A 20,119-nucleotide genomic window follows, 5' to 3' on the forward strand; every position below is an offset into this window, starting at 1 on the left:
CAGTACAATGAAAACAAAATTTCGCTACTATAATTATTCACTACATTTTAGACCGTTTTCCCGAAGAAGGGTGTATAGGTCTATCCGCCTTTCTTCCGACAAAGCCCTCAATTCTTTTATGGTATTACATCATTATCATCATCATCATGAAAATGATTAATGCAGACAGCAGAAGAATTCGTAGGTTTCCAAGCTTTACGTGGAATGGCTTTAAGCCATAGTCTTCTCAAAGCATCTTCCCTTGGAAATTGGAAAGTAGTAACGCTTGGACAGCTTTTCTTTTAAGTACTGTCGCAATTTGCAGTATATTGTGGCATGCAACATTTCCGCGGCATCTATATAATAACAATACAAAACAAGGTTTAGTAGTAATGACAAGAAAGTAGTCACAAATAATAGGTCATATATTGAGGTTAGAAATTACTTTATTCCGTTTATTAGTTGAGTTCATTTTATCGTAATATTATCTTTTGACTTATCTCCAATATTAAATTGTATGATCCTTCTATACGCTTTTGCTATACAATATTTAAAATATAAATCATAAATTTAATATTAGGTGAAAATAATCACATCTAACATTTGGATGCTATGTCGACACTACAAAATGGTTACAAAGCAGACGGACTTGTTCCATAGTTACCAATTCACGCTGTTCATGGTTTGTGTATCTAGGAGGCACTGGGTTTACTGCTGTGGAGTAACAGCATGTCTGACCATGAAACTAGTGGGCCTGGGTTGAAATCCTGGTTGCGACAACGACGTGGTTGAGATCTCTACCTATGCTTTCCCTCAACTGATTAAGAGCAAATGCTGGGTAACTTCCGGTGCTGAACCCTGTACTCATTTCACTAGCATTATCATTTACCGCCTTCATCTGACTCAGACGCCAGAAAACCGTAGCTGTTGACAAAGTGTCTTAAAATAGATAATTAAAAATCTATTTATGAGAATTAACTTGAGTACTATTGTATATTACCAAATAATTGTAGGCTTTATTTACTAATGTCTAAGTATAATATGTTTTTGTTGGATGCGGTTTAATTTTTGGTGTTTTATGCTGGTATAGTCTTCATTGCTTCAACTAAGAGCACATTTTCTTCACAGCATTGGACTGCCACCTTTCTGCGACACTATTACAGAAGATGAGTATGTGGAGACAGGTGAGAAGACATTGAAATGTGATGTTTGTGGAAAGTGGTTTTTCGACTCGGCAATGCTCAAAAGGCATGCTGTTCTACACACGCGCAATAGATCGTTCATTTGCGATCTTTATGGTAAGGATTGTTTGCAGTTGTATCATCTCAAAGAGCACGCAGGCGTACACACAGGCAAGGAGCCATTGTTATCTGATATGTGTGGAAAAAAATTTTCCAAATCGAATGATTTGGAAAGACATTCAGGCGTAGACAAAGGCGAGAAGCCATTTGATTGTGATGAAGGTGCGAAAAAAAACTGGCAATCTTGTATACTGAAAAAAAACGCACTCCTAAACACAACGGAGAAGCCATTCACTTGTGATACACGTGGAAAGAAATTTTCTGAATTGAGAATTCTGAAAAGTCATGTACTTACTCACACCGGTGACAAGCCATTCTGTTGTCATATTTGTGGAAAGAAATTTTCTCAATCTGATAAACTTAAAATTCATGTACTTGGACATACAGGGAAGAAGGCATTGAATAGTGACATATGTGAACAGAAATTTTCGCTGTCTGATAATCCAAAAAAGCATGCACTCGTACACACAGGGGAGAAGTCATTCACTTGTGATATATGTGGAAAGACATTTTCGCATACTGGTAGTCTAAAACAGCACGCATGCAAACACACAAGGAAGAAGGCATTCATTTGCCATATATGTGGAAAGAAATTTTCGCAATCTGGCAATCTAAAAAAGCACTCACTCGTACATACAGGGGAGAAGCCATTCACTTGTGATATATGTGGAAAGAAATTTTCCCAATCTGCTAATTTAAAAACCCATTCAATTACACATACAGGCGAGAAGGCATTCAGATGTGAAATATGTGGAAAGAAATTTTCTCTAAGGGGTATTCTGAAAAGGCATGCACGTGTTCACACAGGCGACAAGCCGTTCTGTTGTGATGTTTGTGGAAAGAAATTTTCCGATTCCAGTAGTCTTAAAACTCATGCAGTTCTACACACAAGGAAGAACGCATTCGGTTGTGATATATGTGGAAAGAAATTTTCGCAATCTGGTAGTCTACGTTTCCATGCACTCGTACACACACGGGATAAAACATTCAGTTGTGATATATGTGGAAAAAAATGTTTGCATTCTGGTAATCTAAAGAAGCACGAATGTAAACACACAGGAAAAAAGGCATTCAGTTGTGGTATAAGTGGAAACATTTTTTTGCAGTTTAATAATCTACAAAGTCATGCACCCGTACACAGAGTGGAGAAGACATTCAGTTGTGATATATGTGGAAAAAAATTTTCACAATCTGATAACCTAAAAAAGCATGCATTCATACACACAGGGCAGAAGGCATTCTGTTGTGATATATGTGGAAAGAAATTTTGTGAATGGAGTTTTCTGAAAAGGCATGCACGTGTTCACACAGGTGAGAATCCATTCTGCTGTGATATTTGTGGAAAGACATTTTCTGTATCTAGTAGTCTTAAAAATCATGCAGTTGTGCACACAGGGAAGAAGGCATTCAGTTGTGATATATGTGGAAAGAAATTTTCGTTACCTGGTCATCTAAAAAGGCATGCGCTCGTACACACAGGGGAGAAGGAATTTAGTTGTTATATATGTGAAAAGAAATTTTCGCGATCTTGCACTCTAAAAATTCACGCATACATACACACAGGGAAGAAGGCATTCAGTTGTGATGTATGTGGAAAAAGATTTTCGGTATCTGGTACTCTAAAAAGGCATGCACTCGTACACACAGGGGAGAAGACATTCAGTTGTGGTATATGTGGGAAGAAATTTTCTCAATCTAGTAATCTTAAAACTCATGCACTTGTACACACAAGGAAGAAGGCCTTCAGTTGTGATATATGTGGAAAGAAATTTATGCTATCTTGTGGTCTAAAAAAGCATGCACTCGTACACACAGGGGAGAAGGCATTCAGTTGTGATATATGTGGAAAGAAATTTTCGCTATCTGGTAATCTAAAAACTCATGCATTCGTACACACAGGGGAGAAGAGATTCAGTTGTGATATATGTGGAAAGAAATTTTCGCTTTCTGGTAATCTAAAAATGCATGCACTCATACACACAGGGGAGAAGAGATTCAGTTGTGATAAATGTGGAAAGAGATTTTCGCAATCTTGCACTCTAAAGAAGCATGCACTCGTACACATAGGGAAAGAGGCATTTAGTTGAAATATATATGAAAAGAAATTTTCGTAATATGAAGTCTAAAGAAGCATGCACTCGTACACACGGTGGAGAAGGCATTCATTTGTGATATATGTGAAAATAAATTTTCTCTATCTGGTACTCTAAAAAAAGCATGCAGTCGTACACACGGGAGAAGGCATTCAGTTGTGATATATTTCGAAAAAAAAAAAATGTTCGAAATCTGCTAATCTAAAAAAGCATGTACTGTTACACATTGGGGAGAAGGCATTTAGGTGAGATATATGTGGAAAGAATTATTTGGAATCTCGTAGTCTAAAAAGAGAATGCGGTCACACAGTGAAGAAAGCATTCAGTTGTGACATACATTACTGTTTGTGTAAAGTGCACCACCCAGAAAGAATTGCTTGAACGACTCCAAACTCAGGAGATGTGTAGAACAGTCTACCATCAATAATTGATCACGTTTTCAGAGAGATTTCGTACCCATAGGCCCAACAGCGAAGTCTCTTGTGTCACCAGCAAGGTCAGTGTTATGCCGTGCTCGGTCAGTGGAGAGCTTCCAAGCAAAGTGGAAACTTGAAAACTACTGCAGATATGCCTCATCGACGTAGAAGGGCGCAAATCAGCACGTGAGTTGAAACAGGGCAGAATGGTTGGTCTCCAGGAAGCAGGTTTGTCATACGGTGACATTTCGGCTCGTACAGGGCATGCTGCTACGACAGTGATGCATGTGAGGAACCAGTGGATAGAAGAGGGTCGGGTACTGGATCATGTAATGTGACTACAGCATGGGATGTGACTGCCATCTTGTCCGCATGGCCTTGACGGACCGTATAGCTTCATCAACAGTGTTGAGTCGACTTTGGAGTACTCCAACAGATGTGCACCTGTTTGCGTCAATGGTTAGTCGCCTTGTTTTGAGAGCTGGACTAGTGGGTCGCATGTCGTTGCGTCGGCTTCCATTGTCCAGAAACCACCAACGCCTCAGACTGCAATGGGCACGTGAACGCCGTCACTGGCGTGCTGAGTGGCAAAATGTAGTGTTTTCGGACGCGTCCCGCTTCAACTTAATCCTACAATGATGACCGCATACCTGTTAGACGCTACCGTGGTGAACGCAATCTGAGAGCCTGCATTGTTGAGCGGCATAGTGGACAAACGCCTAGTGTGATGGTTTGATGCACCATTGGATACAATATGCGATCTCGCCTGCTACGTATTCAGGGAAATCTAAACAGCAATGGCTACATTAGGGAGGTTTTAGAGCTCGAGGTACTCCCCCTCCTTCAGACAACTCCACATGCCATATTTCAGCAGGATAATGTCCGATCACATGTGGGAGGATTGTGCAAGCCTTATTCGAAAAACGACGGGTATCACTGTTTCTCTGGTCTGCACGTTCGCCAGACATATCGCCCATCGAACATGTCTGGGATATGGTTGGCCGGTTAACTTGTTCGTCGTGGTCCTCCAGCATCCACTCTTGACGCTTTGTGGACTCGCATACAAACTGCGTGGAAGGAGATTCCCCAGAAACATATACAGGTCCTCTTTGATTCTATGCCACGACGCTTAGAGGCTCTGATTGCAACACTTGGAGGCTTCACACCATACTGAAATCTCACGGTCATAGATCAGGTACAGTTCTGTAATTCTAATCATTTGTGTATTGTGTACCTAATCTGTGCTATCAATTTTATTTCAGTCATATGTATCTTTCTTGGTGTTGCAATTTCCACAAACATTTGTGTATGTGGAAATAAGTTTTCGGAATCTGGTATTCTAAAAAAGCATGCACTGTTACACAGAGAGAGAAGGCATTTAATTGAAATATATGTGGAAAGAAATTCTCGGAATCTGGTACTCTAAATATCATGCACTAGGGGATAAGACATTCAGTTGTGATATATGTGAAAAGGAATTTTCGCAATCTCGTAGTCTAAAAAGAAGCATGCAGTTATACACACAGGAAAGGAGGTATTCAATTGAAATATATTATGTGGAAAGAAATTTTCACGATCTGATTGCTTAAAAAAATAATGCGCTCATACACGCAGGCGGAAATAAATTTTCAGAATATCGTTGTGTAAATTCACTCTTACATTCAATGGAAAAGGCATTCAGTTGTGATATCCATTCATTTAGGATTCTGCCCAAGGGCAGGTCTTGCACTGCAAACCCATCTTTCTCCACTCTTTCCTATTTTCTGCCTTTCTCTTTGTTTCTTCATATGATCCATGTAGCTTAATGTCGTCTATCACTGATATCTTCTTCCACCCCGAACTCTTCTCCCGTGCATCCTTCAGTAGGCAAACCAATTGTGATATATGTGGAAATAAATTTTCGGTATCTCAAAATCTAAAAGAATCAGGCAGTTGTACACACAGGGCAGAAGACATTCAGTTATGTAAGATGCAAGTCGGGTACCAAATTATTTAATTTAGGCGGACTCACAGGGCATGGATTGCCATCTTACAAGTCTGGGGACAAATTTAGATCATCTTCTGTACTCAAGCGCATGAAGTGCTCCCTGGCAGTGCCCTAGGTGCTATTGGAATTGCAACATCTTGTCCATGTGACACAGGTGTCAATGCTGAAGTCACGTTTGGATGTATAATGGCTGCCTTGTTCTTCCTATTGAACCCAGGTATTTTACACTGACAAAGATATGTCATCATAATGATTATGTTACTCGCGCCAAACCATAGTACCACCAAATGACATACGGTATGTGGCAAAACAAAAGACATTGAAATTATTACTCAACTGCTGTCCACGTTTACCTAGCAATGAAGAAGGCCTATTTATTTATTGTATGATAATAGTTTTACATATTGTAAATTCAATGTTGTGTTGATTTCTGCAATATAGGAGAAGGTGTTTGTTGTCGAGCATTGTTTCCACTCATACGGAGTGGAGCGTGAGAATGGACAGAGCTTGCGCCATGTTAAAGAGCAGTGCTAGGATCAATTTAACAATACAGCACCAAATAAGACAACAATGTTAGCTTTTTTCGTGAAGATCAGTCTTATGCCAGTTTGCATGTTACTGTATAATGTCTTATCTTGATTTTCAGAGTAATGTTTGTAATTTCAGTAGCCTTCTGTATATGACTAGAAATAATGTTCAACAATAAACACCTACTCTGTTGTGAGAATCATAATTTCGGCACTAACCTCTACATTAAATACACAATATCTCAAATTATCATATAAAATAAATAAATGCATGATTGCTGAGGAAACATGGACAGCAGATGAGCGATATTTCAGTGTTGTTTGTTTTGTCGCAAACTGTAGATAAACGAACTCTGTTATGTCAGTGTCTTAGATTTTCTACATAAGTTTCACACACGATATGTGGAGCAAAATGTTTGTCTTGATCTCCTAATTTCACTATAAAATATGCCAGATACAAAGTCTTGATCAATGTGATAATGTTTCTTTTCTGCAGCTTTGTATGTATGTGTATGTATTTATTCACACTGCAAATGGATATATATCCGGTGGCAGTGGTAACTAGTTACACTCAATAATGACAATTAACAATAAAGACAATAAAAATACATAATAACAGGGAGCATCCTAAATTAAATGAAGCACTATCACTCAAAATAACATTTAAAGTAAATCTAATTTGTATCTTAACCCTAAGTTCGAACCCACGAGTATGATATGTTCATACCTGCATAAGTACCTTTCAGCACTACACTCATTTCGCTGACTACTTACTGCACTGGAACTACGACACATTTCGCTGATTCTATCTTGATTTCACTAACACTTCAAAAATATTTCACTGTTCAAATGCTTAGCACTGCCACTATAAACTATAAAGCTTCACTGACAGAAACACACTTCACTTACACAACATACTTCACTCTTCACGTCCACACCTGTGGAGTAACGGTCAGCGCGTCTGGCCGCGAAACCAGATGGCCCGGGTTCGAGTCTCGGTCGGGGCAAGTTACCTGGTTGAGGTTTTTTCCGGGGTTTTCCCTCAACCCAACACGAGCAAATGCTGGGTAACTTTCGGTGCTGGACCCCGGACTCATTTCACCGCCATTATCACCTTCATATCATTCAAACGCTAAATAACCTAGATATTGATACAGCGTCGTAAAATAACTCAATAACTCACTCTTCACTGACACAACACACTTCAACATTGATACAACATTTCAATAACAAAATATCAATTACACCCTTTAAATTGTGTGTATAATATACTACCTTTTTATTAATAAAGTCCTTAAGGCTATTTATCACATAACACACGCATATGTAAAAAAAAAAATGTTCCGATAGTTCACACAGCCTCAATATACTACTCGAACTTGCCATTTTTTCCATATATCTACTAAATTCTTAATACAATACACATTTAAAAACAGTCAGTGATCCGATATTTAAGCTGTACTGAGGATGGAACAGATAATTGTTGCTGTTATATTAGGGAAAATAATTTTATCTACTCTGAAGTATCTTCATTGGCTAATATATGGGATTCAGAGAACCAAAATAGGTGTGAGAGTGGGTCGCGAAAAAACGGTACCCTCAATTAAAAAATACAACAACAAAACATATGAGTAGTTTAATATCAAAGATGGACATCTGTCGTCTCCATAGTTTTGATCTAGAGGCACTTTTTTGTTTCACAGTGTTCTTTGTAGTATTTTAAAACAATTTATTTTTATAAATGTAGTGTTAGAGTTTGTATATAGTTTCACCATAACTGAAAAAAGCATGAAAAAATGTATAAGAATCCACATCTAAATTTCATCTGAAGGTCAGATGTCCGCCTTTGATATTAAGCTCCTCATATACAGACAGTGATAAAACATGTCACATGATTTGACATGTTTACACAGTTTCATATACCATATTATAAGTCGGATGCGCAGAGATTCTTCTAAGACTAGAAAAACGAAATTTAAGTATTGTGCTGAATATACAATTGTGCATCATCTGTACGTAAAAACTAGTATTTATCTTGAACTCAGGTGGTCCGATATGGGCTTTATCACATAAAACATTCTGTGCCACAAAGTCGTCGCAGGCTTGTGAAATATTCGCAATATAGTCATAAAATTCATTAACGTCTTCACATACGAGAGAAGGCATTCAGTTGCGATTATGTGGAGAGAAATTTTCGGAATTTGGTAGTCTACGAAAGCTTGCACTCGTACACACAGGGAAGAAGGCATTCAGTTGTGATTATGTGGAAAAAGAAATTCGGAATTTGGTAAAATATAAAAGCATTCACTTGTGTACAAAGGGGAGAAGGCATTCGGTTATGATATTCGCAATCAATCGATCAGTGAAAGCATGAACGCGTACACATAGGGGAGAAGGCATCCAGTTGTGATTCATTTGGAAAGATATTTTCGGAATCGAGCAATTTGAAAGAACATGGACAGGTACACATGCGGCAAGCCATTCATTTGTGATATACATGGAAAGACGTTTTTGCAATCTAGTAAACAGAAAAAGTACGAATACGTACACACACCTGGACGATTTGCAATTGAGGTATCAGTGGGAAACAGTTTTCTTTTTTGGGAAGTCTGAAATTTCATGCAGGTTCTGACAACGGTAAAAATCCATTTAATTGCAAAACAAGATAAGACCAAAGCTCAGTCTGTTGAGATTAAAAAAGTTTGTCCTGTACACACCTGTGAGAAGGCATTCAGATGAAATTTTTTTGAGGGGGGGGGGAAGTATTTTTTAGGATTCGTGAGTCTAAAAAGTATGCCCTTACTCATCTTATTGACACACGGGAAGACATTCACTTGTGATGTTTATGGGGCGAATATTTCATAATTAGTAACTCTTAAAAAGCAAGCAGAGTCATACGTGAGAAGTAATTCAGTTATGATGTGAGCAGAAAAAAATGTTTCGCGTTTGGAAAGTCTAGAAAAAGCATGCACTCGTACACACAACTGAGAGGTTCAGTTGCGGTGATCATAACTGCAGTGTTTGTGGTAAATATTTCTGCCTTTAGCGAGATCTGAAAGGTATTTAGAAACATGCCATTTAAATGTGATTTCTGTGGGAATCTACACGTATTCCGGTCCCCACAAAAGCCATGCACTCTTAAGCCTGGCACACACAGTCATCCTTTTCGAACATTTTGCTTGTACAGCTTTAAGTTGCAATGCATGACGGAATCAAATTGAGACCTAGGACATTCAATTTACGAGATCATTTTACGGTCAGTTATGGAAAATAACGCTGACGTACAGAAATTATCGCTACTGCATTGGCTTTTCTGAGAATGAAAACGAAGGGGAAGGAAATAATTGGACTGTGAGAACTGTGGCTGATAACGTGAACAGTGCCGGTCACATAAAAATGGTGACTCCACGTATTGATACGTATGTCACTCGAATGAGTAAAGCAGTAACACAGTTAGTGCTACAGTACGGTTTTTAACAATGAAAGACGTTACAAGCTTCTAAATATTGCATTATATTCACATCTCTGATTGAGGTTCTGGCAGATATGTACAGCTATTATCAGACAGAACAGCTGACTAGATAGTATGTGTTAGATTAAGAACAATTGTATGTATACAACTGAAGTCTGATTAGTGAAATATGTTATTAATCAGCGATGTATGGTGTAAAGGAGAAAAGGAACTGGCCACTCTGTGTTTGAAAAGCAAAGTAAATAGTGTAAGAGAATAAATTTGCGAGTGTGTGTATGATAAGTGTCAAAAGCGTAATGGTAGAAGAATATGGTAACTACAATAGTGAAAATACTGAAGAATTAGTGGGGAAAAAACGTGTATCGTAACGCAAAGTGTCAGATTTGCTGTAGATATAAATATTGACAGAGAAGTTTGGTACAAGATTATTGAAGTTGAAAACAAAGGTATTAATTTTAAGTTGGACAGAATAGCACAAGTGAAATATATTAAAAACGATAGAAGCAATAGGACTAATTATTAAATATAATTTTGAAGAAAACTGATATTACCTTATACGTGTGTTGGTTTCTAGCTCAAGTCTGTTGGTTTTGTAAGCTAATAATTTTGTAGTAAATAATACTGTATGATGCAAACACCTGATGGCTTTTGTTTTCTAGATGAAAAGTATGTTTAAGATGAACAGGAAAATTGTATTAAAACAAAGACTTATTTTTAGGATTAGGTAGTTTAAAAAATAAGGTAAAAGTCAAATTGAAATAATGTGCCATTCCAGTGATTAGGTAATCTAGAAGAGTTCCTGAGAAAAACTATATGATTTAGGAGGAGTAAAATAATAGATAATGTAGACAGTCCATCAGATTGGGTTAGTAACTCAGTAAATTTATAAAAAAAAAAAAAAGGGTTGCCATATATGCGCCTCTGTCAGGCTTAATCTGGTATGATTTGAACTAATAAATCAATTACTAACTATGGTTAATATGTTTGTTAGATATTCTTTTGTTAAGTCATTATCATTTACAAATCCTACAACAACCCGTAAACTGGTGTTACTTTGACCATTTTTTCAGATAATCATATTTAGGTTTCTACATGCTGCACTTGTTATAGATGGAGGTAAATTTGGTATGAGAATGATTTTATGATAATTTACCTCCATCTGTAACAAATACAGCATGTAGAAACCTAAATATGATTTTCTGAAAAAATGGTCAAAGTAACCTCAGTTTACGGTCTTCCCGTACCGTATTACTTTTCATATATAAATATCTAATGCACAGTGTCAAGTAAGGACCTAACATTCTCAATGTGCTAATTGTCAAAAACAACATCCTGAGATATTAATCAAATCACATTGCAAAATGCATGTTGAGGTACCTACAACACCGTCTTTTGGCGCACGAATAAGTCACAGTTGAGCTACGACTAAGACAATTTAGTATGATATTCACATATGAATGTTCCTTCCTTAGATTGAATAAAATCAAATTTGAAAACTTGATACTTAGCACATTTAGAATGTTAGGTCTTCAATTGCTCACACGTACTTCTGTCAGATGTCTCATTAGCTAGTATTGTAAAATACTGACCACTTTTCACACGATCTACAATTTTCTGAAGTATGAAAACGCCATGTCACATATTGGGTACGGCTATTAGGTCAGGTGGTAAAAGTGTTGTGGATTTGATCAAGTTGCGAAGTGGAAGCATACACATAAGCAGGGGCTGCTTTCGAAGGAGGGCTGCGGAACTGCAGAACTCCTAGACATTTGTGGCTCTTCTCTCGTTTTATGTTGTGAAATACATTTATTATACAGTCTCTATTTAGCGGCTCGAATTTTTTTTTTTAATTTCGCTCTCATTGACATGAACGCAATCGTTAGTGAAGTCACTTCCTCCCCTGGTGCTGCCAGAGCGAAGCCAGAGACAGGGACTATGGGTGAAGCCACTTCCTCCCCTGTAGCTGCCAGTCTCGTCTCGGATGCTTTGCGCGTTAGTTTTACCCCTCCCCTTGCCATCCCTTGCCATGAATCCAGAGTTTCCATAAGCCGCTAAATTTGCAGCAGCTTGTCAGTAGCGTGCAGTTTTAAATACATTTTCTTTAATGTTGTGAGTATAACAAGTGCAACAATGTTTAATTCTGTACAATATTTACAGTCTATTCAGTTCAGTATCTTTATTAGGAATCCAGTATGTCTATTGAAGTCTCAGAATGTGGAGTGTGGTGAGTAGGATTGAGGGGAAGAACTGTCAAGTTGCATACTTGGAATATTCGTAATAATTGTGTCGTGCATTTAGATTGGGTAACAAGCAGATTTGTATTTAGGTCGCCCATGATAATTGCGTGTTCATAATGAAGCAGATGGTTCAGTGGGGGCTCTTCAATATATGTTATTCTCTTGAAAATGCTATGTTTTATTTAACGACGCTCGCAACTGCAGAGGTTATATCAGCGTCGCCGGATGTGCCGGAATTTTGTCCTGCAGGAGTTCTTTTACATGCCAGTAAATCTACAGACATGAGCCTGTCACATTTAAGCACACTTAAATGCCATCGACCTGGCCCGGGATCGAACTCGCAACCTTGGGCATAGAAGGCCAGCGCTATACCAACTCGCCAACCAGGTCGACGTTATTCTCTTGATGTTTGGGGGTTGATATATTACGCAAAGGAGACATTTTAAGTATGCAATTATTTCAATAAAAAGAATTTCAGGTGCTGCAGAATACTCACTATGGGTAGAATCAGAGCCTTCTTTAGTTACAAGCCGGAGCATGGGTAGGTTTGGCAACGTAGAGTGGAGGCGGGAGATTTTAAAGTGATATTGTGTTTGCTTATTGCTTTCGTTATACGTAACGCGTATTTTTTCAATATTACTTCATGCACAAAGGTAAGATCAAGATTCAGAGTAGTGATGTAAATTATTACGGGTTCGAAAATAGTGTTTTATTGTAATCAATTAGCTATACTTCAGAATACGGCGTAAATAGGCTACTTACATACAAAGGCTGCCACTTAAAATAATTACAAAAAACATGTTTTTATTGATAGTACGAAGGTAAATAAATAAATAAAAAAGATATTCCTTGCACCGAAAATAATAAAATCAATAATGCAATAAACACGTAAGTTCCTACGCAGTATTCTTAAGTTCCATTCAGTTAACAAATTTGTGGCTAGTAAATTGACTATGTTTTGCCGCTTAATGTTGTTTCACCTCTGACGTGAAAGGTGTAGGATATCATATGCATTTTAATTTCATGTGATTATGTCGTGTTTTTCTATAAATATTTCAGATGTCCAGGAAGCCAGTTTTAGTTTGAACCTGGCCAGTCACCATAACAATACAGTTATCCTAAATTATTTGTTATAAACATTTTAAAATATAATTTTAAATAAATATTACAGAAAACAAGCTAAGAATGTAAATTATGCAAATAGGCCTAAAATAAAATGTAAACAGAAGAAACTATTGACATACCTATTATAATAAAAGTATGAGGATGTAAATACAGTTAAGCCAAGTAAAAAAAAAATATGAAAAAATGAAAAAACATACATTCAACATAATATGTAACAAAACGCAACATTATCATAAAGTACGTGTATGTGTCAATTAGCGTAAACTCAGTGAATTTTAAAGCCTCTAAAAAAATACGAAGTGAAAAGAAACATGTATATACCTAATTTATTACAAAATAAATAATATTAATGAACAAACCTTGAAAACCAACAAAGTGATTATATGCGTCTACAAATTATAGGTAGTTCTGACGTATAGCAGGCATTCCGAATCTTCAACAAAACTGCAACATTTATGGGATCACAAAACAGTTGTTTACAATGAATTTGAAAACCAACGGCGTAACTTTATTGATATAGGAGGCGAGACCCAACAATTTGGCTAGAATTCTGATACACACAAACCACAAATAAGATTATAAAAATGTAGTTATACAATATTTAATATTTAGTAGAATAGTCAATTACTTTGTCATCAATAACCGTAAAAATTCCCAAAGACTACAACCATTTTATTTTCATTTATTGTCTTGTTTTTTTTTTTTTATCACCAACGCTCATTTAGTTTATAATACATCAACAATTAACGTTTGGTACGACCGCAAACATAATTCCATCGACACACACTTATATTGTAACATTAATTTACATTGAAAATCGGCATTAGCACAAACACATGTCCTGTATGGTCGGCCTCCGGGTGACAGTTAATTACAGTGTTGCCGACGTATGGCTCCGGTTTGTAACTAAAGAAGGCTCTGGTAGAATATATAATTTTGTGTTGTAGATCTGATCTAATGTATGCTCCGACCACCTTTATTAGTGCGATCATTATGTAATAACGTGTAGTCGTCTATGTTCACTAGAGCCGAACAAAGGGAAGGCTTTAACCAAGTCTCGGTTAACAATAAGGCATAGTGGAGAAAAGGTCATAGAACTCGTCGAAGTGATCTAATCTGCCCTGCTAAATCATAAGGTCGTATCTGCAGTTTCCATATATTCTGAGGTAACAGCAGTTTTGGAATGTAGACATGACAATGGCGGACGCTGGGTTCAAAACTTGGGGAGGCCAGCACGTGATGAAGGGTTACAAATAAAAACTATTTAAAATACATATATCGGTACTCACATTACTTGAGCAGCAAATTCACTCCCTCTTCCTTCTTCTTTGCAAAGCGATCGATCAGGTCATTATTCCATGTGGGTCGACTCTGAAGTTTGTGGAGGATCCCCTTTTCAGTAGATATACATGCCAATGCTGAGAGCCGTTCTTGAGTCATGGAATTTCTCAAAAAAGTTTTTACGCGATTCAAACACGAAAAACTCCTTTCCACGGGAGCACTTGTGGAAGAAATTGTGGCTATAAGACAGAAAAGTTTAGAGGCATTGGAAAGAATTTCACTTGTTTCACTTTCAATCATCTTCTTTATCAGTTCGCTCAAACTCTTGCCATGGAATGTCTCCTTGTGCAGTGGAGAAAACACAGTTTGAAGCTCAACACGCAATTTCACACTGTCAAAATAAGTTTCATAATTCTGAAATAGTGAATCTAGTGCTTCAGTAGGGAAATGCTGACTATGAATTGAAAATCGAGTAGTGTCACCTAATTCAAGAAACTTCAATTTCTCATAATTTTGAAATCTTGATTCCAACTGTGTTAAAATATTGTCCAAAATTTCGAAGTACAGTTGCTTATACTTGTAAGGAGCACATTCTTCCATTAATTCATTTCTTCTTAAAGAAGTCAATGAATCTGACCTGGTAGCAGTTCCAGCAGCCTCCATGAATACACTGTATTGTTGATCACTCCTTAAATTTCTTATGTACAAGAGACAATCTGAAATTGCATTGATACACATCCGAATATCATGTGTTTTCTTCTGAAGAATATTAAATAATAACTCAGTTTTATTAAATATTTCTTGGAAAGTCAAGAGAAGAAAAACAAAATTTAAATCACGTAGGTTGTTTATAAATCCTTGTGCTTTCTTTGCTGAATTACCGTTTGAATCCGGGAATTCTATTATTTCTTTGAAAGCTTCGATTTTATTTTACCCTTTTTGTGTGCACTACAGAAATGAGTTTGGTATTAGAATTCCACCTGACATCACTGCTTGTAGGCATACGTTGTTCCACAATTCTGTCGAGAATAGCAGTACGCTTTGAGGACCGATTAAAAAAGGCAGGTATTCCATGAAGTGTCGAGAAAAAAATTTTCACAGACTTAATTTTAGAACAACTCTGTTGTAAAACTAAATTCAATCTGTGTGCAAAACAGTGAGTAAATAAAGCTTGTGGAGCAAGCTCATTAACTTTAGCTTTCAAGCCATTCAACTCACCCGCCATAACACTTGCGCCATCATAGGTTTGAGCCACTAACTTACTTTGAACATCGTATTTCTGAAGAACATTACACAGTACACAGCCTTCAGCATTTCTGCTTTCACTAACATCATGAAAACCAAGGAAAAACTCTTGAATATCACCTTCTGTGTCAACTAGCCTAACAGCGATAGAACACTGAGATGTTTCAGTGATGTCAGTCGTCTCGTCAACAATACAGGCAAAGAAAGGGGCCTCATTAATTCTTTTTCCAATGAAATCTTGTATTTCTCCTTCAATGCACTCAATGAGTTCATTCTGAATTGCTTTCGATACCCCTCTAAAGTATCCCATATTCTCCCAATGTTTTTTAATGCCACATCCCTACTTAGAACTAGAAGAAATATAGTTTTAAAATTTCCAGGATTTAGAGAGCATTCCTTTTCATCATGGCCTCTGAACGCGATTTCTTGCGCAGCCAGAGCACACGTGACATCAATTAAAATTTTGTAAATTTCTCTGTTGAGTTTTACTTCTTCATTGTATTTAATTTTTAACAGTCTGTTCTGTTCGCTCAACATTTCCGATATATTAAGGGTTTGTTTACAGAGTCCTTTAAATGCCACGTAACAATTCAAGTGGTCTCTACTTGAGCTATGCCTAACTACAGCCCTAGACAAGTTTTTCATGTCACTGTAGCCTTCATATGACCAGACGCCTTTGTTATTACTTAAAAGTATACATGGCCAACAAAACAGATTCTCCTTCGTACTGCTACCACACAGCCACTTGTGTTGATCGTACCACGAGGATTTAAATGTTCTGGTCTTACCTTTATCATTTTGAAGAAATGAAAATTTCGGAGTTGGTCTACCTTGCTGTAGTATAATTCTTCTGCAGATTTCATTTCGTCGTGAAAAGGGAACCTCCAACAGTGAAACCACAATATCATCACTCACATCCATTGCTATAAGCTCACTGCATCAGACTGAAGCGAGGAGCCTAAACCAAAACCAACTCCTTTCATGGCGTCGTTTTGCTATGAAGCGCGCGAACAAGACAGCTTCCCTATTGGCTAAACAGCTGTTGTCATGGTTACCAGGAGCTGAGTTCTGCTTTGCCTACCTACTCCCAACTATTAGAACGGAAGGTCGCTAGATGTCACTGTAGTACAGTAACTTCCGTGCTTGTGCTCTGTGTATTCCACCCCATAGTGCTACCTGCAGCGCTTCCTGTTGCTAGCAGCACGAATTACATGTTCCTCCCTAAGACTAGAAACGCGGTCAGTTTGAATATTGCCATCTCAACTCATGAGAGCTGGGATAACACATTTTGTGTTGTCTTTGACAAAATATTTAGGGAGGCCAGGCCTCCCTTGCCTCCCCTGAAAATCCGCCGCTGAGACATGATAACATAACTCTGTACAAGAGCATAAGGCCATATCTGCTTTCTAAATTACATTTTTTCGTCTAAATAGTTCTACATTCAAGTACACCTATGCTAGGGTTAGAAGTCGTTTCTTATATAAACGAAGGATAAAAGTCGTTTCTGCTCTCATAATCGTACATACGACTTTTTTACTTAGTATTTCCTTTAGCCACAGTGTCGATTGGTCTTAGTATGTATTCTTTATTTTAAAGTGAATTCAATTGTTTCTTTGCATAATTCCGGTATTTTCTTACCTTTTAGTCCCTCTATTGGCAGCATTGTTAAACAATGTTTTAGTATCGGCATTGCAAACTCTCATTCTTTGTTAGTTTTCTTCAAACAAATGTGGTAGATTGCAGACAAATTCCGTTCAGAATATGGAGCCAAATAAGGTAATTGAAATTAACCTGTAGATTTTATTTTAAACTCAATGATAGCTGACAACCTGATTGTTTAACAAGAACAAAGCAATCGTTAACTTGACCATTTCTTTGCTGCAATATTCTCGACCTGTGAAGATGCTAAAACCATGAAGTCATATATCAAGAGGTAATCTTATGGTAGGCCTAAATCTTCCACTTAATAAAACACTGGGAGAAACACTTAAGAAACTAGCTGCATCACCTAAAAAGCAACAAACTGGCGGTTCCCATCAGACTGATCCTGACTGTCAACCTATAGAAAGTGAAGATTCCTCAATTAGTGATAGTGACAATTAAAAAGTGACAATAAGTAATGTCTTCTGATATAAACGCTCAAACAACTGTAACAACTGCAAATAGTAATAGTCTTACAAAAAGGAGGGACATTTGTAAAAGGAGATTATTTGAAACATCATTGCAAGAGAAAAAAACAAACTAAACTAGAATTACAAAAACACAAGCACTCTATTAAAGCTTCTTGTTCACATGACTAAAAAAATGTTCTTCCAATATTAAGAGAGAAAAACAAATACAAATTAATAATGAATTTTGGGCATTGACTTCTGAGGACAGAAAGTGGTTTATTTTCAGACATACAGCAAAAAGTTCTACAAAGAGAAAAACTTCAGGGGTGAGACTATACCGTACACGAGCCTGGCACTTATGGGAGTGGCTAGAAACATTTTTGTTTTATAATATTAATTTGTACTCACTAGCTAGCTAGCTTGTTAAATAAATTAAATTATTACATTGTTGTAATTTCTAAGTTGACCAGGAATTCTGTGTGCATTCTTAATATCAATTATTTTGCAGAACTGTCAGATCACTTATGACTTATTCCATAATACAATTTATTTTTCAAACATTACTGAAGCAAATAGCCATATCTGCTGTTTCTCACATAAGAAAGTGAAAATTTGTTAATGTATTACTATAGATAAAACTGTCTAAAAGTGTTACATTAATAAACGAAATAGCAAAAATAAATACCATTATATTTGTGGATGTCATAAAACTAAACATAAAATGTTCTTTCCTGACAATTTTACTCCATGTCAGATACGAACTTATGATTTAGCAGGGCAGTAATAGTCTGAGGGTTAATGTGGGCCGGCTGTAGTGCGCGGGGATGAAGAAAGAGAGAGAGAGAGAGGGAGAGGGAGAGAGAGAGAGCGAGAGCGAGAGAAAGTTTTGTAGGACTGGTTTGTACCTGAAAGTTACTGACTGAAGGGCATGCACTATTGTTTGAGAGTGAACAGGGGTGGTTGCATTCCATAATGTTAGAAACTGGCGGACCATTTCTGTTTATAATAGTAATTGTTGCCAACTTAAAACCTTATATAAGCCAAGAACAAATTCTGTACTAGGTAAAAAGAATTAACTTAAACTACTAAGGACTAAACTCAAATAAGCTAAAATATACCTTGGTGGAATTTTGTGAAAAGAAAAATAGAAAAAATGTAAATCTAATTCAGTAACAAGAGAAACAATGAATGAAATATTTACTGTATGTAGCATACAAAGAAACACGCACTGACTCATTGCAGATCATTCTTCCGGGGTGACTGTCCTCTTCCTATCGCCTGTTTTCATAATTATTGCTCCATCTTGTGTCGTCGTTACTAAGTTTATTAACAGAATATCAAATTAGAACAGATGAATATAGACTATTGAAATTGAACGAATATGTCTGAAATATCAGAATTGCAATTAACTTTGAAGTATCAGAATGAAATAGTTAAATGTAAAATACCAGAAATTGAACTGATACTTACTGCAGGCGAACCCTGGTGCTATTCAGAGATAATGCCATTTTCTGCCTTTCTTTCTTGGTTCCAACGAGTTAGAAAGAGAAAGATATAGAGTGGTCATTGCGCCGCCATGTTTGAAGAAAATTGAACGACCGTCGGCAATGAACTTATGCGCCCAAAACAAAGTGGGCGTGGTGATAACTGACATTAGAATCGTCAGCTGTCTTAATTTCGTTTGCATAAATCAGTTAAACTGAAGTGGAAGAACCTAGTATTTCGTCAAATACGTGCTAGGAACTTAATCTCAACTTATGTACGCTAAATTTAAAACACTTGAGCTATTCCTAGAAAGAATGCTTAAAAGAATAACCTAAGCAAAATTGCCATGTAGTATGACAAGAAGTCCTAGCAAATATACTAAAGAAAATTTTAATATTCCTAGGTTCTTTTAAATGCGACCTGCAAGATTACCTATAAAATGAACGAGTATGATTCGGATGATTTTATTAAATTGTTTTCCCACTCTCTACACGTTGCAAAACTATTTACTATACCATAAGATATAGAATGAAAGTAGGCCCTATCTGTAGTAAACAACCTTTACCTCCAAGCTTGTAACGTGGGTGAAACATGACAAAACACGCTTTCAGTTTTTTTGTTACAGTAAAGTATAATTATTATCGAAATGTGAACGTGAGGCCAACAGCCGGCTGGTCTGTCTGAGCCTTTCAAGGGCTGTGGCACCACAGATAATTATTAGTGTGTAATTGAACACCCACGTACAATAATGGGGTAAGTAGTTCCGAAATATATTCATACTTACCCCATTATTGCACGTGGGTGCTCAATTATGTTCTTTCGTGTCCTTCCAGTCAAAATACTAACAATACGACCTACCC

At 37.0% G+C, this 20,119-nt stretch overlaps 2 protein-coding genes across 3 annotated transcripts in view; one reads left to right on the plus strand and one right to left on the minus strand.

The window, feature by feature from the left end:
- LOC138691315 (zinc finger protein 493-like) overlaps positions 1 to 20,119 on the plus strand; it is a 132,831-nt gene that overhangs the window by 11,377 nt on the left and 101,335 nt on the right. The window contains exon 6 of one of the 2 annotated variants that reach the window (XM_069813174.1): positions 1,108 to 10,754. The exons of the other annotated variant lie outside the window; for it this stretch is intronic. Coding sequence (XP_069669275.1) covers positions 1,108 to 3,367 — 2,260 coding nt within the window. The 3' untranslated portion in view covers positions 3,368 to 10,754. Of the gene's footprint in view, positions 1 to 1,107; positions 10,755 to 20,119 lie in introns of those variants that run through there. 2 annotated transcript variants of the gene reach the window in all.
- LOC138691322 (uncharacterized) overlaps positions 1 to 20,119 on the minus strand; it is a 259,737-nt gene that overhangs the window by 2,243 nt on the left and 237,375 nt on the right. The window lies entirely within an intron of this gene.

This window comes from Periplaneta americana, chromosome 16 (genome assembly GCF_040183065.1).
Source record: "Periplaneta americana isolate PAMFEO1 chromosome 16, P.americana_PAMFEO1_priV1, whole genome shotgun sequence".
Taxonomy (NCBI): Eukaryota; Metazoa; Arthropoda; class Insecta; order Blattodea; family Blattidae; genus Periplaneta; species Periplaneta americana.